This window comes from Macaca nemestrina, chromosome 1 (assembly GCF_043159975.1).
Source record: "Macaca nemestrina isolate mMacNem1 chromosome 1, mMacNem.hap1, whole genome shotgun sequence".
Lineage (NCBI taxonomy): Eukaryota > Metazoa > Chordata > Mammalia > Primates > Cercopithecidae > Macaca > Macaca nemestrina.
Genome location: NC_092125.1, coordinates 63,072,784 through 63,099,137, shown reverse-complemented (window position 1 = coordinate 63,099,137; position 26,354 = coordinate 63,072,784). Strand labels below are relative to the sequence as shown.

Sequence of the window (26,354 nt, the reverse complement as noted above, 5' to 3'; positions counted from 1 at the left end):
GAAATTATACTTTTTTTTTTTTAAATGCCTTTCGCAAACACTGTCAATCTTTGTGAAATTCTTGAGGCTGACATCGTGTCCTGTTCATTCTTGTGTGCCCAGTGGCCAGCATAGTCCCTGGCAAGGAATATTTATGGAATGGAAGATCCAAGTAAAGGTTTCAATCCTGCCACTTATCTTTTACATTTTACTTGTTTTCCAAGCCTTTAAAAAATCTCAAAAATGGAAACAAATATTACTGCATTACTGACTTTTTCAGATGGTTGTTATAAGAACTAAGTGAAATACTGCACAGGAACATAAAGCTGTTTTTACTTTTTCTTATTGCATTCCTTCCTGACGAACTCAAGTGACGTCACTAAAAGCAAGACCTTTATGTTTTCTCTGAATATAGGGTAAACCTGACCCAAGGGACGCCTATATTCTGCCTGTCAGGGGCTGCTCTGGGGCTTAGCTGCAGGCCACACTCTGCCTTATAGTATCCCCTTATTCTGGGATTGAAGCCCAGAGTGAGGTTGCTCAGCCCATGTCTCCTCTCCCACTTCACTTCACTTGCCTTCTTCCAGATTCCTCAGGTGGCCCTGGTCAGAGTGAGAGAGAAAAGGGGATATCATAATAGAAGGATGGTTTAATGTTCTCCAAAGCCTGTTAAGGACCGTTTTTGTGTTAGAATAGGATCAGATGACTGACTGGTAGTAGATACAAGAAGAAGCATGGCATCAAGGTTTCTAGGTTGGGAAACTGGACTAGGATGACTCTAATAATTGACACCAAGAATACAGAAGGGAGAGTAAGTCTGGTAGTCACTGGGGTAAAGGGAGATCACAAGCGCGGAACAGAATATATTCAGTTTGAAATGTCTAAGAGCCATGAATGAAACAGTTCAGGTATTCCAAGGTTGTGCACATGAATTATTGCCTAGGGATACACCAATAGATTGCTGCTACCAAGGCCGCATGCCAGCAATTAGTTCTTAGAATAAACTAATCAAATGACTAGAATAGTACTACAAGAACCAACTGAGAGACACATTCACACATCACTGCCACAGGAAATTGTGGGGGAACAAAGAGATAATAAAAGCCCAACAGAGCCAATGCAAAACTCAGCCATTCTGCATTGGATTAAAAAAATGCAGCAGGGCTTATTACTACAGCTGCCTGGAAACAACTTGTTCAGGACTGAGAGAGAGGAGCTGAAATAGGAGGAAATAGAAGTATACAGAATTAAGGAGTATGCATGAACTCTTTTCAGATCTCTCCTGGAAGGCTCTTTCCTTCTTGCATGTGATCAATTCCTACTCAGTCTCAAGACTCTGCTCAGACATCTGCCGAGTGAAGAATCCCGTGCTCCCGCTGTGCCACTCGACCACAAACCTGCCTCTCTGGGGCACGTGGCACACTGCAGTAAAGCTATGTTTAAACTAAAGGTGGGAAACATCTGTAATCGTTCATTCCCCACACCCCGCCCTCCACCCCAACCCCCTGACCCATGTGAACTTAGCCAAGGCAGGGAGAGGCAGGCTAGGCCTGCTGAGTGCTATCAATGGTTAAACACACAGCCCCTCACTCCTCTTTAAAAAGAAGATCTTATTAACACTATAATAACTACATTCTCACTCATATTCTGTTTTTTTTTTTTTTTTTTTTTTGAAGAATAAAGAACCAGTGTGTGTCCTGCCTGGGCCTAGCCTCTATCACATTTGTCCTGGCAGAAAAAGTCATCCAGGAATCTGAGGGATAAAATCTGCCTTCTCAGAGCAGCCCTCAAGCCCCTGTATGACCCAGCTCCTGACCCCCGTGTGGCTTCTTCTCTCCCAGCATCTGCCCTCCTATATCCCCACACCAGCCTCCAGACCTTGGACCACCCTGTATAGGCCATGTGCTTGCTGCACCTCCTGCCATCTCTGCTCACAATTTGCTGATGCCAGAAATGCTATTCTCTTCCTTCTCCACAGTGAAAATTCCCTTTCTCCAAGGCCCTAAGTGGGCCACCCCTCCATAACAGGGTCCATGCCTTCCTACTGAAAGTAAGTGGCAATTTCTCTTGTGCTTCCTAGCATGCCCCATGCTCTGTTCCAGTGGTCATTTCCTCCTGCCTCATGGGATGAGTTTATTCCCAAATCCATCTCCTGCATCGGACTTTGAGGTTAAGCTCAGAGTCCATGTCTTGTCTCCCCTGAGACAGTACAATAAATACTCATGGGATGAGTGAACAGCCATCCTATCAGATACTTCCTATTACTGGGAGATATTTCAATAGCTCCATCAATGAATCAGTATAAATCCTTGGTTGCTGTAACACTGCATAGATCTGTTGTACAGTATAAGCTTGAGTAATAACAGCAGCAGCAATAACCTAACAATAACATCTAACCAGCATCCTGTCCCTGTAGCAGAGCCTGCCCCGGCTCAGCAGACATGCTCATCTTTCTTTCTCAAATCTTCACCTGCTGACTCTCAGAGCTTTCTGTCTAACCTGTCAGGGCCACACTCAGTGTCACCCTATTTGCTCCACTCCACGACTCTCAGAATTGAGGGATTCAGACACCCCAGGCAGCAGCCTCAGAATCGCCAACACCTCCATTCTCAGTCTCTTCCTTTCTTTTTCATCCTGAGGCTCTGGCTTAGCTGCACTGGGTTCTGAAATCTGCCTTCAGCCCAGGGATTGGCTGGGCATGACTGAGGGCTGCCGTCCCCTGCTTCCCCTCCTGCCCTCTGATCCCCGTGGCCACCTCCCTTCCATCTCTCCCATCCTAAGGAAGGAACGATACAACAGATGGAGACCCAGCCGTGCTCCATTCCTTCCAGCACACAGGCATCTGAAGGCCAGGGCTGTGAGTCTCCTAGGAAACTCAAACTGTCCCCTATTGATGCCTAGCCTAAGGAGACAGAACACCAAGCAAGTGGAGAAAGAGGGATCTCTGGAAGAAAATAAGATTAGAAGGGGAAGAGGCAAGGAGGGACTCCACAGCTCCCACTCCCCAGAGCACCTGCCACAAAATGACATCTCACCGCATCTCCTCCTTTACCCCAGACGAAATGACCCCATGTCTCAGCATCTCCTAAGAAAGTCAGTCTGCCCACACAATCCTCCTGCCTCCCCTTTTGGAAGAGGCAGTAACTATACCAAACTTTCCAGGGCAGGACTTGGCAGCAGAAGAAAGCACTCACCAGCCTGTTTCAGGACCTCAGCCTCCCCCACACTCAGAGAGAGAAACCCAGTTCCTGGCTGGTATCGGGTCAACCAGTCGTCATCTTCTAGAATTTTCACTTAGCCCAGGAAACCTTGCATATGGGATTTGACTCCCCGCTTTCCCCTCCTCCCTCTTCAGGGTTGGAGTGGGGTGGTCTCCATCTGCTTGGTGGCTGTGTTTCACGCTTGGCTCCCTTTCATTGTCAGGGGGAGAGATCTGGGAGGAGTGAGGGGCTGTGTGTTTAACCATTGATAGCACTCAGCAGGCCTAGCCTGCCTCTCCCTGCCTTGGCTAAGTTCACATGGGTCAGGGGGAAGGGGTGGAGGGCGGGGTGCGGGGAACGGTATCAGGTGGTCCTAATTCCCTCCTGGGGAGGGGGTGGAGGGGGACACCTGGTTTTAGGATTAAGGATTTGGCTGAAAAACAGCTGTTTCCTGCTCAACACTGGGAACTAATCTATAGGTTGAAACCTAAACCTCTTGGCTATTATTAAGCTGGGGAAGAGGGAAGTGTTGGGAAAGAAGAAAGGGACTTTTCCCTCCAGGTGACCACCATGAAGATCTAGTGAATACCTCGGATTCACACCAGGCTCTCTAGGGGCGAAAGTTCTTTATGAGGCACCGTGTTATTCATAAGCCACCAGCAGGACCAGAGCCCCACAAGAAGCCTGAACCCACCAATAAAGCGCAGCCATTTCTAGGGTGGGAGGTGCCTGCATCTCACTGCCACACCACAGCTAGCTGGGTTATCAAGCCACATAGCTTGGACACAGAGACGCCTGTGCTCTTTGTTGTAACTCCACTGTGTGGGACTGCCACAAATCTGTTGACCATCCACTTGTTATGGACCTTTAAGTTGTTTTTCTTTATTTCCTCCCCCATTACAACAACGCTACAACTCATGTCCTTGCATTTATATCCCTCAATATGGAGAAAGTGTGGTTGCTGCTTCATGCTGTCTCTTTGACCCAAGGCTAATTAACTGGAGCTTGGCACACTGCAGCCTGGCACAGCAAGGAAGCCCAAGGTGCATAGGTGTCCCTGGTCTACAGCCCAGCTTTGTCGTTGACACCTACACCACATAGACTGGCAGTCACTGGGTACACTGGGGAGGACAATCACCGATGCTACAATCCAGCCAGCTTTTTACGGTCTTTGGGGCTGTGGGGTTTTTCCTTATTACTGCTTACTCACTCATGCTCTGAGGGGCAGGACTAGGAAACATGCATGAAATGGAAAAGGTGCTCAAATTTAGTCAGCATACTCTCCTGATTAGCTGACCCAACACCCTGTGAAGGGCTGGCTTCAATAAGATTTGTGGTTGTCTATGAGTGGATGTATTCAGGCCCTACTCCCTGGCCCTGCTAGTCACTGACAGGCTGACCAGCCTCCTGCCATAAAAAGATTAGCAGGTAAAACAGGATGTAAAGAAAACAAAAGTTAAGGTGTTACTGCTCGGGTATATTGCCTGCCTCCACCTACTGAAAAGCAAGATGCCAACTCCCTCCTCTGGGGAGGAATTCTGAGTCCACCACCACGGAGAAGAGCCCCACCTCTCTACAATTCAAGAAGCCAGCTTCTCACTTGCCTTGGCTCCCTGTCTGCTCCCCTCAGGGAGGAAGTTTTCACAGCAATTAGACACACATCCTTCTTCACAGCTGGAGGGAGAGGCTTGTGAAGTTCCCCGACCCCCTCCCGGCTCCAAGTGGGGGGAGAAGGCGTGGGGTATCAAGGCGTCAGGTGGCAGCTGTCTCCAGGGGCTCTGTCATTAAAGAAGAGTGGTCAGAGGGAGGGGGATGGTGAGGTGGGGCATGATAATCTTGTGTGACAGGTCCCTAAGGGTGGGGACCCAAGATTTGGAAAGGATAAGGAGGAGGGACCCAGGTGGGAGGGAGTAAGCAGCTGAAGGTAGAAGTCCAGAAAGGGGCCTTGGAATTAGCATTAGAAGGTCTAGGGCTCTTCAAAAGGTCAAACACAGAGCTACCGTATGACCCAGTAATTCCGTCAGATGAATAAGCAAAATGCAGTATATCCATACAGAGGAATATCACTCAGCCGTAAAAAGAAATGAAGTACTGATGTGGCGAACTCTCAAAACATCTTGCTAAGGAAAAGAAGCCAGACACAAAGACCACATATTGTATGATTCCATTTATAGGAAATGTCCAGAATAGGCAAATCTCTAGAAAACAGACTAGTGGTTGCCTAGGGCTGGGGATGGAGGTGGGGAGAGGAGTGACTAACAATGGCATAGATTCTTGCGGGGGCAGGGGCTGGGAGTGGTGATAAAAATGTCCTAAAATCCATTGTGATGATGGTTGCCCAAGTCTATGGGCACTAGAAATCACTGAATTCTATCTATCTATCTATCTATCGATTGATCGATCGATCGATTTATTTATTTATTTATTTTTGAGATGGAGTCTCCCTCTGTCGTCCAGGCCAGAGTACAGTGGTGCCATCTTGGCTCACTGTAACCCTGCCTCCAGGGCTCAAGTGATTCTCCTGCCTCAGCCTCCCGAGTAGCTGGGAATACAGGCACCCGCTGCCATGCCCAGCTAATTTTTGTATTTTTAGTAGAGATAGGGTTTCACCATGTTGACCAGGCTGGTCTTGAACTCCTGACCTCAAGTGATCCACCCGTCTCAGCCTCCCAAAGTGCTGGGATTACAGGTGTGAGCCACTGTGCCCAGCCTGAATTCTTTAATTTATATAGTAAATATTATAACATGAATTGTCTCTCAATAAAGCTGTCATTTAAAAATAGTAATAAGGCAAGGCACTGTGGCTCGTAAATATTATAACATGAATTGTCTCTCAATAAAGCTGTCATTTAAAAATAGTAATAAGGCAAGGCACTGTGGCTCAAGCCTGTAATAATCCCAGCACTTTAGGAAGTGGAGGTGGGTGGATTGATCGAGTCTAGGAGTTCAAGACCAGCCTGGGCAACAAGGCAAAACTTCACCTCTACAAAATATACAAAAATTAGCCGGGCATGGTGGTGTGTGGCTGTGGTCCCAGCTACTCAGGAGGCTGAGGCGGGAGGATCACTTGAGCCCAGGAAGCTGAGGCTGCAGTGGGCTGAGATTGTGCCATTGCACTCCAGCCTGAACAACAGAGTGAGACCCGCTCTCAAAAAAAAGAAAAAAATATATATATACACATATATACACACATACATATATACATATATACACATATATACACATATATACACACATAATATACATATATACACACATATATACATATATATGAAAAAAGAATTACATAAGGACTTGGAAGGCTTTGTTAGAAAAAAAAAACTATGATACTTTGAAAAGGAAAATGGATAAATTTATACATACAGTTTCAAATGTTCAAAGGAATTAAATTAACTAAGTTTATTGATGAAACCAAACAAGTGATTGCTAAAATCTGTAAGATTCATGAAGAAAACTGTAAAACTTGTTGATTGAAGTAAAAAGTTTAAGGAGTAATTAGGTTTGGGGATTTGTAATTTTAATACATTGAAGAATAGTTAATTTAAAAAAAAAAGACCTAGGGCTAAGGTCTTGCATGTCACCTTGAGCAAGTCACAAACTGTCTGGTCGGTCTCTATCTCCATAGTAAATGATAAATTGCTGTACAAAAGGAAGGAGGCTCTAGAATGGCCAGAAACCTCTCCCTCCCTGAGCAGCTTTCCCAAGAGGTATCTGTGCAACCCCACCAGCCATCACTATTTCCAAACCCAGCTTCCTCACCCTGGGCCCTGCCAGGCTCCATGAGTGGGGTGTCCATTTGAAATCCAGACCGTTGTCCATCTGAGGACCCACCATCTGGACACATCTGCTCATGACATCACTCAAATCAAGCTGCTTATTCTGTCCTCTACTGGGCAGATTGCAAGCCTAGTTTCAACAGACCGTAGTCCTAAAGCCATTTGAAAACCATAGGCTGAGCTCGAGCAGGTGAAAAAAGAGGGGCAAGACTACAGCAGAAGAAACTTGGGTTGGGGAAAAGAGAACTGACTTTCAGTCCCTTCACCAGATTACGAGCTTCTTGAGGGCAAAGGAAGAGTCTTTTACTCTTTCTTTGACCCTTCACAGAAGCGAGTATTAACTCAAAGCAGAACAGGGCTGGGCTTAATAAACTGGTGAATGACAAACTAGCTAGGAAGCCATGCAGACCAGGGGAAACATACCAGACAAGATGCAGAGATTTAGTGTCATAAGGAAGCGTGTTTAATCCAGCTGGCACATGTGACTTGCAGCCACACACCTGAGTTTCCATCCCACCTGGCCATTTACCTGCTACATGGTCTTCCGCGGTTTATTCTCTGTCTCTGAGTCTGTTTTCTTGCCTTTAAAAGTGAGATAAATGCACTTATTTATTACAAGGTTGCTGTGACAATTCCTAAATGATGTACATAAATAGCATCTAATCCAAGGCCTGGCACATAGTTGGCATTCAAAAACTATTGGTCCTTTCTTCGCCTGTAATCCCAGCACTTTGGGAGGCTGAGGCAGGTAGATCATGAGGTCAGGAGTTCAAGACCAGCCTGGCCAACACAGCAAAACCCTGTCTCTACTAAAAATACAAAAATTAGCCAGCTATAGTGGCGGGCACCTGTAATCCCAGCTACACGGGAGGCTGAGGCTGGAGACTCACTTGAACCTGGGAGGTGAAGGTTGCAAGGAGCCAAGATTACACCATTGCACTCCAGCCTGGGTGACAGAGCAAAACTCCATCTCAAAACAAAACAAAACAAAACAAAGCAAACAAAATAAACAATTGGTTCTTTCTCCTCTCCCCCAGGTTATAGCTGGTATACTGATTTGTGATAAGGCTTTGGACAAGAAGGGGTTTCACATCTACTTTGTAGATCTATAGTGTAGACGATGCCTGTGCAGACACCATACCCTAGCTCTATACCTAAGGAATTATTGTTTACTCTTAGAGCCAACAGATGGTTATCTGCACAGGCAGTCTACTTTAGACCAGAGAGAAAGGGAGGCTCCTATAAAATCCCAGGCCAGCCAAATCCCCTCTGGGCTCCCCTCTCTCCTGCCTTTGCCATGGTTTCTACAAGCAAAGCACTCCACACCAGCTTCTTCCACCAATGTCCCACAAGCTCTGACATCAACCAAACAGCTGGAGTCAGCCCCAGAGAGGGAGCTGGGTCTTCTGAAGTGACATCCATTCGGCTGCCAATATTGGTTTAGATGCTGATATTCCAAGGATAGCACATCCCCGGTTGCATTTTTAAAATTCCTGTCTGATGTGATAAGCGGGAGCATAGGGAGGAAAGAACTAAGACAGCAGGAGGGAGCAGCACCTGTTCCTTCCCTCCCTCCCTGCAGCCTTCTGCATTTACATCCCATACAGACATCAGTCTGGATCCAACTGCTATCCTGGCAGGCTTCTACAGGCTGGAGGAGATGTGAAAATACAGGAGGCATGGGGGAGGGGAGGTGGGAGCAAAAAGGGGAAGGCAGCAGACAGAATGAGGATTTTCCTGAGTTATAAGATACACCATTTGTCTAGAAGTCTGGTTGCAAAGCGCTGGCGGCTACAAGTGCTTATGCCAAAGACTCTTAGCTCCAGTGGTGTGGAGGAAACCTTGGTGTCTTATGCCCTGGAAGGGTCTCCCTTTGCTAGAGCATATGGTCCTCTTATTAGAAACTCACAGGTGACATGCTGTTTCAAACCTCACAGTCCAGCCTCTGGTGGAAAGGTGGGCTTAGCGAGGTAGCAGGAAAGGCTGAGAGGGGTCTAGACGTGATTACATCACTGCAGCAGAAGGGAGTAAACAGCACAAGCTGTTAGGGCAGTAGCTTTCACTCATGTCCCCCACATTCACCCTGCAGGTCTCGGTGCCCATAGGAAAATGGGGCTAAGCACGGGGGCTGCCTCAGGTGCCTGGAATCAGTTTGGGGGCAGCAGGTGGGCAAGACAGTTCCTAATGAAGCTCCATGGCCCCACCCTCAGTGATCCACAGCTGTGTGTCCTGGGCCCATGCTGTCCGAGGGGGCCTGTGTCAATGTTTCTGGAGAGAGGAGGCCCAGCTTCCCTCTCACAGGCAGAGGGACTTAGGAGTGTGAGTGCAATTAACCAAATAGACCTGTTTGGGAAATTGAAGGCCTGGGGAAGCTCAGTGGTTTCTCTGCCTTGCATCAGAGGGCCAGTGTCTGCTTCCTGTGATGGGAGGTGACAAGGAGTGGACGTACTGCGGGTGGCAGGAGGGAAGGGGAGAGATGAAGCCTGGAGGCCTGAGCGTGGAGGGTGCTGCATGCTGGAGTGGGAGGAAGAGGGAGGGGCGGCTCAGGAGCAGACGCCTGGGGCAGCTCCATATGGCAGTGGTTTCCAACAAAGGGAGAAGACGCAGAAAAACGGAGGGCTTCCTCCTTAGGCGGTTTCCAAGCTCACACCTGGAGCCCCAGGGAACACTTGCACAGAAACAACTGTGCGTTGTTTCCAGTGAATCTTGGAATGAGCCACCCTAAATACACAGCCAGCCCCAAACCCAAATGGTTGCCACACAGGTGCCAGAGTTGGACCACAGGATTTGAATCCTGGCCCTTTGGGCTTTGGGCAAGTTCCTTAACCTCTGTGTACTTTTATTCTGCCATCAGTAAAACACGGGTAATAATGGGCCCTACTTCATGGGGCCGCTGTGGGAGGATGGAGTGCAGGGCACAGTGCCTGGTGCACGGGGAGTGCTGAGATGCTGATTACTATAATGACAACTGTTATCATCATCTACAGAAGCCTGGGTCGGCTTCCCTTCTCCCAGAACTTACTGTACCCTCAACAGCCATATGTCCTGCTGGCAAGGAGTCTCTGCAGTCTTTCTTATTTCTTTTTTAAGGTTCCTCTGTGTGTCTGAAGGTCCTTAGATAGGTACTCCTCCTTCATGATTTGTGGGTGCTTCAGACTGGAGGAGGCAGTGTGACGTCACAGCGAGAAAAACAGTCTACACTTCAGGGCATCCAAGTCCAGTAGGGGCTCTTTTGCTAATTAGTTTTGCGAAACCTTGGGGGAAATGACTTCTCAGAGAGCCTTAGTTTATCCATCAATCAAATGGGAACGATGACAGCAGCCTTGCTCATATCACTGAATCGTGTTGACAGTCAAATGATACAATTAATGTAAATGGAAACACTATTAAAAGGATTAAGCTCAGAACTGATATTCGATTTTGCTGGTTAGACTGGTGGTGTCCAGAAGCACAAGCCAGAATGAAGTTATTCTGGTCAGGCAGGAGGTGGCAGGGCATGACTCTGTGGCAGCCATGTCTGCTGTCACACGGTAGGGCTGCTGTCATCAGAGAAGGCAGCCCCCCCGGGTTCCTTAGGTGGGGATCTGGTCAGGCTACCTAGAGTGAATGTTTCGAGAGAGCTGTGGAGGGACAGGGATGGAGAGTGGGGAGGGTGCATGGGAAAGTGCCAAGAGCGGGGGCATGGTGACACAGAGCTGCACTAACTCCGTCCAGTTTCATATATACTTCGTACCATTTAAATAAACGAGTGCACCGCTTTTGCAATCACTCTCCTTCACGTGCAGTAAAAGAATGGCATGCCACACCCCACCCCCGCCGCCCCTGCCAAACACACACTAAGTCAGTATGTTCAAGTTCAAGGTTTATTAACAATGACAGGGGGAAAAAGCCCTAAGTCAGATGAATTTCCCAGGTGGGCTCTGAAACCTGACACTGTTCTGAGATAAGTGGTAGCCCTAAAAGGGCCCACCTAAGAAACTACCTTGATAAAACAAGTATATCTGAATTGCCACTGACATGAGAACACCATTGATTAAACACCACGTGCCAAGCACTCTGCCGGCTCTCTATCTGTTTATATATTTACTCTTTAATCTTTACACAAAATGTTGGTTATTATCCCCATTGTATGAACTACGAAACGGAGGTCTAGAGGGGTTCAGCATTCCCAAGGTCACAAAGCAAGTGGATCTGGAATTTCAGAAGATGTGTCTGGATCCCAAGTCCATGTCATCAGCACTCTCAGCTTCCACTTTTCAACCCTCTCCATGCCCCTCCCGCCAAGTCTCAACTCTTTCTGGGAGGACAAAAGACTCCAAGAGAGGGAGGTGGAGTGAGAAAGACACCTTCGATGAGGTAGAGATGCCCAAACTCAAAGAATAAGGAAATCTTGCCCTGCTCAAGCCTCCAGCCCAACCCTCCTAGCCCAGCAGCCTCCAGGAGGCCAGTCTGTCACTATTGCCCATTACTGCTCTGTTAAAATTCCAGCCCTCAGTTGTCATGTGTCCTCCCCTGCTACTGGGACCTGAGAGTAAAACAGGAGTTGTTGGGAGTAGCAGCAAAATCTAACCCGGAATGGAACAAGGCAGACCCTGGGCACACGGCATGACTTAGTGCTGTGGGCCTCAGCTGCTTACTGCGCCTGGACAACTGTCCATTTGCCTGGGCCCAATGCCCTGCCCAGGGCAGGGGTTCTCGGACTGTCTCCCATATGCCAGGGCTGTCACTCAGGAGCTCCCAGGTGGTGGAGGCCCAGGCTAAGTAGGGTATGGGCCACCAACAAAGTCGTTTCCCAATTTTTCAATTAGGTGGACACTGGGACAATGCCAGCACTAATGTTGGCTGACTGTCCCTGCCAGGGAAGGCTTAAACACTACCCTTACCAGCCTCCTTGCAAGGAGAACCTTGGCATGCAGTTCTGGGGCAACTCAGGGCTTCTATCTCTGGGGAGAAAAAAGGAGATGCCTCTCAGAAGATTCCTGGGGCCCTTATCAAAGACAAGGGGCAGGAGGCAAGAATGTCCCCTCACTCTCACCCCTCCAATGACACATACCCCAGGCCCAAGTCCTACTTACCCTCTCTGCCTCATTCAGCCTCCTCCTTGCAACACCAGAGGAGGCTCCGTTCCAGGCTGCAGAGGGAAGGTAAACTCCAGCGTCCCAAATTGCGCATAAGTCAATCAACCTGTCTCAAGCAAGCACAAAGGAGAACCCCGGGGTTACTCTAAGAAAGGAAAAAAGGAAAAAAAAAAAAAAAAAAAAGGCTTTGTGGTTTTCAGCTTGCTCATTCACTGGGGAAATTACATCTTTGCCCACATCCATTTGTAAAGTTTTGCACAGCATAACACCATCTTTGTTCAAAGAAGTTCAAAGCACTCTGGAAAAAAAAAAAAAAGAACTGATCCTGCAAGGGTGATTGTCTCTCTCATCTGTAAGATCATTTCTTAGTGCCCTGACACCACAGTCTAATTGCTGATTCCCTATTCACCCCAAGAAGTTCAGCCGTATCTCGAAGAATCTCTCCTACACCAGGGGAGAATTTACCCATAATCATCTCATTAATGTTTTAGCTTCCTAGGAGAACTATGTTTTTCTTCCCTGTCTACAGATAAGCAAACCAAGTTCACCATAAATAAATCCATAACATATTGAAAGGGGATCCAATTTTAAGGTCAGGAGATGCGAATTTTAAATCCTAGCTTGTTTTGTCATTTAGAGTAGGACACTTCTCTATGTGTGATTCAATTTCTTAAACTGTAACATGGGGAGAAGGCATGGCAGAGTGGATCAGATCATTAGTTAGTGGGGTTCAAGTCCAGTTCTGAACAATCGTATAACCTTTCTAGGTAGTGATAACATATTCCATTGAGACATTTGTTATAACATTAAAATGTATCTGCAGGAGGCTGGGCATGTTGGCTCACACCTGTAATCCCAGCACTTTGGGAGGCCGAGGAGGGCAGACCACTTAAGGTCAGGAGTTCGAAATCAGCACGGCCAACATGGTGAAACCCTGTGCCTACTAAAAATACAAAAATTAGCCAGGCACACCTGTAGTCCCAGCTACTTGGGAGGCGGAGGCAGGAGAATGACTTGAACCCGGGAGGCAGCGGTTGTAGTGAGCCAAGATCGTGCAACTGCACTCCAGCCTGGGCAACAGAGTGAGACTCCATCTCCCTCACCAAAAAATTGTCTGCAGGAAATGGTGTAATCCACCCTTCTAGAGGTGAATGTGCCAATAGCTATCTAAATAAGTATGCATTTACTCTGGACCCAAAATCCCAATTCCAGGAATCTATTCAAAATATATCCTATATGCCCATAATCTCCAAGGTTCTCATTAAGTGAAAAACACATGATAGAAAATAATGTTTAATATGCTACCATTTATTTAGGAAAGAGAGGAGGAATGCAAAAATATATATGCATTTGCTTATATTTTTTTAAAAAGGCAATAAAATGATGAAGCACAAAATGTGTTTTAAAAGACCTACAGGGGCCAGGCGCAGTGGCTCACGCCTGTAATCCCAGCACTTTGGGAGGCTGAGGCAGGCGATTTCCTGAGCTCAGGAGTTTGAGACCACCCTGGGCAACATGGTGAAACTCCGTCTCCACTAAAATACAAAAAATTAGCCAGGTGTGGTGGCTCACACCTGTAATCCCAGCTACTTGGGAGGCTGAGGCATGAAAATTGCTTGAATTCGGGTGGCAGAGGTTACAGTGTGCCAAGATCACGCGTTGCACTCCAGCCTGGGCAACAGAGCGAGACTCTGTCTCAAAAAACAAAAACAAAACAAAACAAACAAAAAAACAAAACACACACACAAACACAAACAAAAACAAAAACAAAAAAACACCCTACAGAGAGAGGGAGACATGAAGTGCAGGGGACAGACAGAAGCTGGACTGTGAATAGACCTTGTTACATGGATTTGCTTTGGACTATGTAATTATTTGACATAATTACAAAACATAATTAAAAAATTTCAAAGAGGTGGGGCACGGTGGCTCATGCCTGTAATCCCAGCACTTTGGGAGGTCAAGGTTGGTGGATCACTTGAGGTCAGGAGTTCGAGACCAGCCTGACCAACATGGTGAAACCCTATCCTTACTAAAAATACAAAAATTAGCCGGGTATCATGGTGGGCACCTGTAATCCCAGCTGCTCAGGAGGCTGAGGCATGAGAATCGCTTGAACCTGGGAGGCGGGGGTTGCAGTGAGCTAAGATCGCACCACTGTACTCCAGTCTGGGTGACAGGGCAAGACCTTATGTCAAAAAAAAAAAAGTTTCAAAGAATTATGTAAAAATGAATATAAAATGAAACAAATGAACCTTTGAGTCCAGTTGGTTGGCATACTACACATAGATTAAAACACTAGTAATTTGACTGTGTATCCTTATCAGTGGTGTCCAATCTTTTGGCTTCCCTGTGCCACCCTGGAAAAAGAATTGTCTTGGGCCACACATAGAATACATTAACACTAAAAGGAGTTAAAGTAAATTGCAAAAAAACTCATGTTTTGAGAAAGTGTATGAATTTGTATTGAGCTACATTCAAAGCCATCCTGGACTGCATGTGGCCTGTGGGCTGGACAAGCTTGCCTTAGATGGATGTACCACAAAGATAAAAAGAACTGCCCTATGTCCCACAAGAAATCCTAAACTGTTTTCAATAATCATATTATTGATGGTACTATAATATTATTACTGTGAGACTTTTATATGTTCATTGTGAATAAATCAAATGAGTACTACTGTTGATCTTGCTTGGAAACAAGATTTGCTGGTTGAAAGGAGATACAAAAGTAAGATTGATGAGATTGGATACAAATTCTGTAGTCTTGGCTGTGAACTAGGAGTATCAGTATGTCCTTCAAATGTTTTAGGTTAATCACACACACATGTGTGCATGCACATTTCCTAGCTCTGTTCACTGTAAGGCCTAGAAACAATGACCATCCTAGTAGGAATGAGCACCTCTAGCAATCAGATTATAAATTCTAAATACCATTCCCCGAGGAGGAGTTGGGCCTCCCTGGAGAAATGACTGACTCCAAATTTGATGTCACAAACATACAAGATAAGCTTAGAACATCCTGTCATACCAAAAAAGCAAACAGAGTGTCAAAGACTACGAGAGTCATGTCAGAAGGACTCAGAAACCAAGAAGAATAAGGTTTCCCTGGTCAAGTTGAGCATCAATAAAGATAATAACTGCAACAGGGAGAAATATAACAAATGTGTTTAAATCTACGAATTCCTAATAATATTTTTAAATAATCCTAAATAAGCCATTAGTCACACTTGAAGGATGTCAGGGAAATGCCTCGCTATTTTGAAAACTGTTTAACAAAAGAAAGGAGGAAGTGGGTAGGGGCATAGCTGAAACAAGATTGACCTTATATTGATAATTATTGACAAGGATGATGGATACATAAGTTTCATTATATTATTCTCTCCTCTTCCATAAAACATTTTCAAAGTAAAAAATATTTTAAGTGATAGAACAGGTCAAGAAATAGGAAGTCATTGGAATGTTAATTCTTGGAACTCTTCTGAACGACAGACATTATAGACATTCAATCCTAACAGTAATCCAGTATCACATGATATTGATATTATTATTATTTTAGAGATGAGACCTTGCTCTGACACTCAGGCTGGAGTACAGTGGCACGATCACAGCTCACTGCGGCCTTGACCTCCGGGACTTCAGTGATCCTCCCACTTCAGCCTCCCAAGTAGCTGGGCCCATAGGTATGTGTCACCACACTTGGCTAATTTTGTTTATTTTTTGTAGAGATCAGGTCTCACTATGTTGCCCAGGTTGGATTTGAACTGAGCTCAAGCAATTCTCCTACCTTGGCTTCCAAGTACTGGGATTATAGGCATGTGCCACCATGCCCAGCCTGATATGGATATTATTATCTCCAGTTTACACCTGAGGAAATAGGTGTAAAGAATCCATGTGATGCTGGGCACAGTGACTCATGCCTGTAATCCCAGCACCTTGGGAGGCTGAGACAGGTGGATGGCTTGAGCCCAGGGGTTCAAGACCAGCCTGGACAATATGGCAAAATCTTGTTTCTACAAAAACAAACAAACAAACAAAAAAAAAACCGAAAAAGAATTCATGTAAGTCAAACCCACATGTTCTTATCTCAAAGGCCCACTATTCCACAGTTGCCGCTCCAATACCCTCATTGATATATCTGGGTTAATAAAACCTTCCTTACCTATATGAGAGTGTCAGGGACTGCAATGAGATAACACAGAGGAGAGTACTCAGAAAACAAAATCTCCATACAAATATTTTATTGCCATTTAAAAATTAGAGATCAGATCTACCTATAGGATTACTGTGGAGATCAAATGAGGGCTGTGATTTGAGGATAGATCGACAGATATATAGACAGATAGACAGATAATCCTTAAAGATGAATGAAATTGCAATTACCACCATTGCTTTAATCATCAGTCATAGGACTTTAGGGTTGGTTAAAAGTGAAACTTAGAATCCAGGAAATAGACTGTCCCTCTGACTCAGGCATAGGAAGGTTCCAGGAAGGATACCTGATACTCCAGGGAGGACTAGGGACCAAGAAGGTACCTGATATCCTGCAGCCTGCAAGAAGAGCAGCTCTGGGTCACAGCAAGGCAGAGACCACGGTCAGTTTGCTAGGCCCTTGGGCACTGTCCCTAGATTCCAGAAGGTCAGATGAAGCAGCCACACTGCAGACACCTGCTGGATTCCTCTGAATGAGGTCTGGGCTGGAAGCGAGGAGAGTAGGTGTGGAAGACACTCACCAGCAACAAAGGCAGGATCCAGCATGTTGGACTGATGACAGGGAGTGTCTGGGGTTGCTAACCAGCTCCAACACTTCTCTCTTTCAGCATTCATATCTTAATGTATGTCTGGGCATTCTTTACAGATCTTTCCTTAGCAAATGTTTATTCTCAGACTGTCCTTCCCTCTGCCACAAAGGATAAGCTGGTCCGGGGATCTCTTATACTTTCTCATCTTGGAATTCCATAATTCCATAAGGGCATATTTCTAAAGAAGCACACAATCAAAATTCTCCTAACTCGTGGTTCATGTGCCTCTACCCCATGAATATTTAGTCTGTGCTCAGGGCACAAAGATCATTCTGTCTCTGTCTCTCGGGATTCTTAAACATTTAAAAAATTATTTTATTTACTTTTTTAATAGCTAATCCCTGCACATGATATGAAACTCAAATGATACAAAAGTATACACAGTATACTTTTGAGATGAGCCTAGAACATCCTCCTCTCAACCCTGTCCCACAGCTTCCCAAGCTCCATTCATCCCCTGTCCCTGGCCAATCACATTTACTAGTTTCTTGTGTACTCTCCCAGAGAGTCAATGCAGACACATATACATATACATGTATTTTTAACAATTCTAGCATACTATATATATTTTCCCCTACTTTGCTTTTTGCCATTAACAAATATCTTACATATTTTTCTATATTTGTTCATATAAAACTGCCTTATTATTATTACTATTATTTATTATTATTTATTTGAGACAGAGTCTCGCTCTGTTGCCCAGGCTGGAGTGCAGTGGTGCTATCTTGGCTCACTGCAAGCTCCGGCTCCCAGGTTCACACCCATTCTCCTGCCTCAGTCTCCCGAGTAGCTGGGACTACAGGTGCCCGCCACCATGCCTGGCTAATTTTTTTTGTATTTTTGGTAGAGATGGGGTTTCACCATGTTAGCCAGGATGGTCTCTATCTCCTGACCTCATGATCCACCCATCTCGGCCTCCCAAAGTGCTAGGATTACAGGTGTGAGCCACTGTGCCCGGCCTACCTTGTTATTTTAACAGCTCCGTGGTATTCCACTGTATAAACATATCATAATTTATTTACCAATAGGCATTTAGGTTGCTTGTAATCATTCCATATGGAAAATTGCCGCAATACATATCTTTGGGTAAATGTGATTCTTATATTTGCAAGACCGTTTTTCAAATAAATTATTGGATAATAATTTATCCAAAGATATTGTGGTCAAGTTGCTCTCCATGAATGTAGTGACAGTTTACACTACCACCAGCAATGTATGAGAGTTCCTGTTTCCCATTCCTTCTCCAATATGTTGTGTTGTTAATCTTTTTAATCTCTGACAATCTGACACACAGAAATTGGTATCGCCTTTGTGGTTTTCTTACTATGAGTAAGATTGAGTATTTTTATTTTACTGTATTAGTCCATTCTCACACTGCCATAAAGAACTGCCCAAGACTGGGTAATTTATAAAGGAAAGACGTTTAATTGATTCACAGTTCAGCATGGCTGGGGATGCCTTGGAAACTTACAATCATGGTGGAAAGGGAAGCAAGCAAACATGTCCTTCTTCACATGGCGGCAGGAGAGACAAGAATGAGAGCTGAGTGAAGGCAGAAGCCCCTTATAAAACCATCAGATCTTGTGAGAACTTACCATCATGAGAATAGCATGGAGGAAACTGCCCCCATGATTCAATTACCTCCCACCAGGTCCCTCCCACCACATGTGGGGATTATAGGAACTACAATTCAAGATGAGATTTGGGTGGAGACACTGCCAAACCATATCAATTTCAATATTCCTATTATTTGCCCATTTCTCTACTGGGCAGTTGGTTGATTCTCATCAGTTTGAAGGAACTTTTATTAGGAAATGCCTTCCCTATAAGAGGGGCTGCAAATTGACCACATCATTATTTTTATCCTGACTTTATTTGTGGTGTTTTTATTATGCATGAAATTTTTTTTCATAGTTGATTGGATCTTTTCTATTTCACTATATTTTGTGTCATATTTACACCTTCTTTTTTTCAAGATTATTTTTACGTTTCCATGTTTTTATTTAACATTTCTATGGTTTAATTGTTTTCTTTTTTCTTTTTTATTGGAGACAGGGTCTTGCTCTGTTGCCCAGGCTGGAGTGTAGTGGCATGATCATGACTCACTGCAGCCTTAACCTCCTTGACCTCCCAGGCTCAAGTGATCCTCCCACCTCCCATCTCAGCCTCCCAAGTAGCTGGGACCACAAGCACTGGGCCCAAAGGTGCATACATGGCTAATTTTTTAATTTTTTGTAAAGACAGGGTGTCACCATGTTGCCCAGGCTGGTAATTGTGCTTCAATCTTAATCCATCTAGAACTTACTTTGAAATCATGTGAAGAAGGGATCTAACTGTATATTAGATGGTGATGATCCTAACCTCATTTATTTAAAAATTTACCTTTTATTCTATGGTTTGAAATGTCATCTTCAATCATACACAGTACTAAATTCTCCTATGTGTTTGGGTCTATTTCTGGACTTTATCTTCCACTCATCTGTTTATCCCTTCATGTGCGGGTATCACACCATATTAATTACTGTAGTTTTATAATTGAGTTTATAGTCTTTAAAAAATTTTTCTGTTTACTCTTGCTTGTCAATTTTTTCACAGATTTCTCTAGAATCAGACTTTTTCTCTCTTAAAGAAAATCAAATGATGTTTTTATTGGAGTCATATTAAAATTATAAATTAACTTAGAATTGACATTTATGATGTTGACTCTAAGAATGTGATATGAATTTTAATTTGTTCAAATTTTCTTTGCTTTTCATTTAAAAATTTTATTGTACAAATTATGAACATTTTTGTTATGTTTATTACTATGCATTTGATCGTTCATTAAGCTATTTTAAATAATTATTGCATACTAATTTTGAATCCTACCATACTGAAAGTTATTTTTCTATTTTTAAGTTTAAATAAACATTTTTGAGACAGGGTCTTGCTCTGTCATTCAGGCTGGAGTGCAGTAGCATGATGATAGCGTACTGCAGCCTCAATCTCCAGGGCCTAAGTGACCCTTCCATCTCAGCCTCCCCAGTGGCTGAGATTATAGGCACATGCCACCATGCTCAGCTAATTTTTAAATTATTATTATTATTTTAGAGGCAGGGTCTCTAGACTATGTTTCCTAGGCTGGTCTCAAACTCCTGGGCTCAAGTGATCCTCCTACCTCAGCCTCTCAAAGTGTTGGGATTATAGGCATGAGCCTTTGTACCTAGACCACAGGTTTTTTTTTTTATTTTAATTTTAATTTTTACAGATGGAGCCTTGCTCTGTCACTCAGGCTGGAGTGCAGTGGCGTGAACATAGCTCACTGCTGCATCGAATCCCAGGGCTCAAAAAGTCCTCCCGCCTCAGCCTCCTGAGCAGCTGGGACTACAGGTGCATGCCACCACATCAACGAATTTATTCTTATTTATAGTTTTAGAGATGGGGTCTTGCTATGTTGCCCAGGCTGGTCTTGAATTCTTGGCCTCAGCTAATCTGCCTGCCTCAGATACCTGAGTAGCTGGGATCACAGGCATGAACCACCATGCCTGGCTTGAATGTGATTTCTAAATAACCTATAATTCAAAGAGAAAGTTTCAATTAAAATAAAAAGTACATTGAACTGAACAAAAATGAGAATACAACACATCAAAATCTGAGGGACACAGCTAAAGCACTGCTCAGAATGAAGTTTATAGCACTAAATCCACACATTAGAAAACAGGAAACACTTCAAATCAGTCATCTAAGGTCCCACCTTGAGAAACTAGTAAAAGAAGAGCCAACCTCCCACCCCAAAACCTAAAAGCAAGCAGAAGGAAGGAAATAATAAAGAGCAGAAATCAATAAAAGAGAGAACAAACACAATAGGAAAAAATCAATGAAACAAGCTGCTTCTTTGAAAAAATCGATTCAATTGACAATCCTTTAGCAAAAACGAAAAACAAAAAAATAGGAATGATTCAATTATCATTCTCAAGAATGAATGAGGGATGCCACTATAGCCCCTGCAGACAACAAAAGGGCTATGTGAAACTACCATGAAAACTCTACGCACAGAACTTTTAAAGCTTAGGTGAAAAGAACCAAGTTCTCAAAAAACACAAACTACCACATTTCCCAATATGTGATAGCTAATCTGAATTGCTTTATAATTAAGAAAATGAAATTAATAATTTAAAAACATTCAAAAAAGGAAAACTTCAGGCCAGATGGTTTCTCTAGAGAATTCTACCAAATTATTAAAGAAGAATTAACACCCCAATTCAATAAAATCTCTTTTATAGAAGAGGAGAAACACTTTCTAATTACTTTTATGAAGTTAGTGTTACCCTTATACCAAAACCAGACATAGATCATCCAAAATTTTAAAAAGAAGATGCAACTATAAACCAATAAATCTCTCACAGATACAGACACAAAAATCCTTAACAGACCAGGTGAGGTGGTACCTGCCTGTAGTCACAGCTACTTGGGGGGCTGAGGCACGAGGATTGCTTTAGGCCAGGGGTTCCAGACCAGCCTGGGCAATATCTTGAGACCTCCGTTTCTTAATAAAAAGTTAAAATGTTAACGTTCATTTTTTAAAAAAAAGTCCTTAACAAAATATAAGCAAACAGAATTCAGCGATAAATAAAAAGAATTATACACCATGACCAAATGTGGTTCATTCCAGGGTTGCAAGGTTGGTTCTATATTCTAAAATCCATCAGCATAATCTACCATACTAATAGGCTAATTAATAAAAATTGCACAATCATGTCAATCAATGCAGAGAAAGTATCTGACAAATTTAAACACTCATTCATTTTTTTTAAAACCCAGAGAAGAGGAATTAAGAGACATTTTCTCAGTGTGATTTTTTTTTAAATGTATAGAAAATACACAGGTAACATTATACTTGATGGGGAAAGACCAAATGCTTTCTTTCTAAGATTAACAATAAGGCAAGGATGTCTGCTTTCACCACACTTATTCAACATAGTGCTGAAAGTTCTAGCCAATAGAATAAGGCAAGAAAAGGAAATAAAATGCATATAGGCCAGAAAGGAAATAAAACTGTCCCTATATGCAGATAATATGATGGTCTACATAGAAAATCCCAAGAACTGATTAAAAAAATATATCTTGGAACTAATATACAAGGCCAGGCAAAGTGGCTCACCTGTAATCCCAGCACTTTGGGAGGCTGGAGGTAGGAGGATAGCTTGAGGTCAGGTGTTCAAGACCAGCCTGGACAATATAGCAAGACCCACTCTCTACAAAAAAAATTTAAAAAGATTTTAAGGGAGCTAGGACTGCAGGTGCAACTTGGCACATCCAGATGCAAGCCTGGATGTGGTGTCTTGCGCCTGAAGTTCTAGCTACTCAGGAGTCTGGGGTGGAAGGATCCCTTGAGCCCAGGAGTTCAAGGCTGCAGTGAGCTAAGAAGATGCCAAAGAAGGTGCCACTGCATTCCTGCTTGGGCAACAGAGTAAGCTCTTGCTTCTCAAACTAAAAAAAAAATTAAACCTAATAAATGAATACATCAAAGTTGCAAGATACAAGACAAACATAAAAATTAATCAACTATCTCTATATGCACATAACAAACATGGAAACAAATTTTAAATAAATTACAATCTATAAAAATACTTAGGCATAGAATGAACAAAACATGCATAGGACATGTATGCTAAAACTACACAAAACTGGTTAAAGAAATCAAATATCTACATAAATGGAGAGGCCTACTTTGTTCATAAACTGGAAGACTTCACACAGTAAAGATGCAAATTGTCTCCAAATTGATGGTTTAATGCAATCCTTATTAAAATCCAAACAAAATTTTTAACAGCTAGACAAAATTATTTTAAAATTTATATGGAAATAGAAGGAACAAGAATAGCTGAAACAAATTCAACAAAGAAGGAAAAACATAGGAGGATCAGTCTACCTGATTTAAAGGCTCATTATATAGCTACAGTAACCAAATCTACATGGTACTGGTGAAGGAAGAGACACATATATCAATGGAACATAATAAAAATAAAAATGGACCACACATATACTCAACTGATTTTTTATAAAGATGCAAAAGCAATTCAATGGAGAAAAGATAGTCTTTTCGACAAATGATGCTGAAATAATTGGATATCCTTAGGCAAAAATAAAGAAAAAAGGAATCTTAACCTAAGTCCTTATACAAAGACAAACTCAAATCGGATGGCTGACTTACACATAAAATGTCAAACTATAAAACTTGTACAATAAAAATAGGAGAAAATTGCTGCAATCTGGAGCTAGGCAAACAATTCTTAAATTTGACACCAAAAGTATAATTCATAGAAGGAAAAATTTATGGACAAACTGAACTTCATTAAAATTAAGGTTTTATCTGTGAAAGAAGATGACAAGTGGGAGAAACCACACATATGACAAAGAACTAGTTCTAGAACTTTCAAAATTCAGCAGTAGAGGCACAAATAATCCAACTAGAACATGGGCACAAGACATAAAAAGACATTTCATCAAAGTAGAAATACAGACAACAAATAAGCAAATAAAAAGGAGTTCAACATCAGCCACTGGGGGAATGCAAATTAAAACCACAATGAGAGGCCGGGCGCGGTGGCTCAAGCCTGTAATCCCAGCACTTTGGGAGGCCGAGATGGGTGGATCACTAGGTCAGGAGAACGAGACCATCCTGGCTAACACGGTGAAACCCCGTCTCTACTAAAAAATACAAAAAACTAGCCAGGCGAGGTGGCGGGCGCCTGTAGTCCCAGCTACTCAGGAGGCTGAGATAGGAGAATGGCCCGAACCCGGGAGGCGGAGCTTGCAGTGAGCTGAGATCCGGCCACTACACTCCAGCCTGGGCGACAGAGCGAGACTCCGTCTCAAAAAAAACAAAACAAAACAAAACAAAAAAAAAACCACAATGAGAAAAAAATAGTGAGACATCACTACACACCTATTGGAATGACTAAATTAAAACAAAATAGTGACAACACCAAAGGCTGGTGCAGACATGGAGAAATAAGATCACTCATGTGTTGCTGGTAGAAATGTAAAATGGTACAGCGTCTAGAATATGGTTTGGCAGTTTCTTAAATAACTAAACATGTAACTATCATATGACCCAGCAAATATACCTCTGGGCATTCATCCCAGAAAAATGAAGACTTATGTTCACACAAAAACCTGTACATAAATGTTTATAACAGCTTTATTCATAATAGGCAAAAACTAGAAACAATCCAGGTGTCTTTCAATGAGTGAATGGTTAAACAAACCGTGGTAGAGCCACACCATGGAACACTATTCGGCAATAAGAAGGAATGGACTATTGATACTATTGATATATGCAGTAACTTAGATGAATCTCCAGAGAATTATGCTGATTAAAAAAAGCCAATCCCCAAAAGTTACATACTGTGTGACTTTTTATAGCAGAAATGATATATATGATATAAATGATATAGCTATATAGCAGAAATGATAACATTATGGAGAAGGGATTAATGGGTGCCAGGGTTTAAGGAAGGGGGAGGTGGTAGTAGGAAATGGGTGTGGACATAAAAGGGCAACCTGAGAAAGCCTTCTGGTGATCCTGATGGTATAATGTCAATACCCTGGTGGTGATATTGTACTACAGTTTTGCAAAATGTTACCAATGGGGGAATCTGGGCAAAGTATAGTGTTATCTGCTACAACTGCATGTGAATTTATAATAATCTCAAAATAAAAAGTTTGATTAAAAATAGTTTTTCAGTTGATTCTTTTTGTATTCCATGTAAATAGTTACATAATCTGTAAACAATCATAATATATTTTCTTTTCCAATTTTTATACCTTATATTTTTCTCTTGGCAGAATCAATTTAATGTTAGTTAAAGCAAAAACAAATTAGGAAAAAAAACTACTACCACATAAAGTAATACAAACTGGATGAAAATATTGTAAAAATACAGTCTCAGACCGGGCACGGTGGCTCATGCCTATAATTCCAGCACCTTGGGAGGCCAAAAAGGGCAGATTGAGAACCTAGGAGCTTGAGACCAGCCTGGACAACACGGTGAAACACTGTCTCTACCAAAAATACAAAAATTTGCCAGGCATAGTGGTGTGTGCCTGTAGTCCCAGCTGCTTGGGAGGCTGAAGCAGGAGAATCAATCACTTGAGCCCAGGTGGTCAAGGCTGCAGTGAGCCATGGTTGCACCACTGCACTCTGGCTGTAGTGACAGAGTGAGACTCTGTCTCAAAAACAAACAAAAAAACCAAAAACCCATACATACACACACACACACACACACACACACACACACACACACACACACATTTATTCTCATTATGTGTTAGCAAGTATTATAGATTCTAAAAACTAAAACACTTTCCCAGGTATATTTAAAAACCATTTCTCCTCAGAATAAATTGCCCAAATACTAAGAGTGTCATGAGGGTCCAACAATGACATTTCCAAGAAAGGAGATGTGTTAACCTTCCTTGACAACTTCTTTTGCTAAGTGAATCTCACATTCAGCTAAAACAAGTACTTATTTCAGTATAACTGGACCTGCATTCTGAAGCCATTAGCAAGAGGAGAAGTTTTTTGAAATGCAAAGGAGTTGAACGATTCTCTCTGGAAAGTTCAAAACAGATGTAAGCACTTTCATCAATTAGACCAGTCCAAACAGGACAGTAAGCAATGTGGAGAGCCAATATCTTTGCAAGGTGCCAGAGTGATTGTTGGTGACACTGGGAAACCCAGGGTCGAGCATACATCTGAAGGTATGTATGCCTGCCCCACAGTGAGGGGGCAGTGAGGGGTAGTCCACACTGGGGGAGTCTAAGACAGCCGTTTGAGAGACATTGCTGAGAGAGTGAAAACACAAGCCTCAGATTGAAAGAAAATATTTGATAACCTGATAAAGGGCTTGTTACATAATATATTTAGAAATTCTCAGTGGAATAGTAAGGAAACAAACAATCTAATAAAAATGAGCAAAAGATCATTTTGCTAAACAGACACTTCATCGAAGATGATATATGTATGGCAAACAAACACAAAATGATGCTCAACGCAGAAATGTGAATTAAAACCACAATGAGGTACCATTATACACATGTTAGAATGGCTAAACAACAAACAAACAAACCCCTCATAATCCCAAGTCCTAGTGAGGATGTACAGCCACTGCAACTCACATACATTGCTGGTGAGAATAAAAAATGGTACATCCACTTTGGAAAGCAGTTTGGCAGTTTCTTCAAAAGTTACACATACAGTTGCCATATGACCTGGGATTCCTACTTCTGGTATGTACTCCAGAGAAATGAAAATATGCATATATGTCCACACAAAAATCTACATGAGAATATTTATAGCAGTTTATTTATAATTGTCAAAAGCTAGAAACAAGCCATATGTCTGTCAACAGATGAGTAAATAAACCATGGTATGCAATACAATGGAATACTATACAGCAATATAAAGCAATGTTCTACTGATACACGCAGCAAGTTAGAGGCATATCAAATACATGAGGTAAAAGAAGCCAGTCTCAA

The 26,354-nt window shown here is 42.9% G+C and overlaps 1 protein-coding gene across 22 annotated transcripts in view; it reads right to left on the bottom strand.

Annotated features, from left to right (window-relative positions):
* LOC105484804 (neurofascin) overlaps positions 1–26,354 on the bottom strand; it is a 200,724-nt gene that overhangs the window by 95,671 nt on the left and 78,699 nt on the right. For 21 of the 22 annotated variants that reach the window (XM_011746775.3, XM_011746785.3, XM_011746784.3 and 18 more), the window contains exon 2: positions 12,031–12,139. The exons of the other annotated variant lie outside the window; for it this stretch is intronic. In XM_011746775.3, the coding sequence (XP_011745077.2) occupies positions 12,031–12,139 (109 nt within the window). The remainder of the gene's footprint in view (positions 1–12,030; positions 12,140–26,354) is intronic. 22 annotated transcript variants of the gene reach the window in all.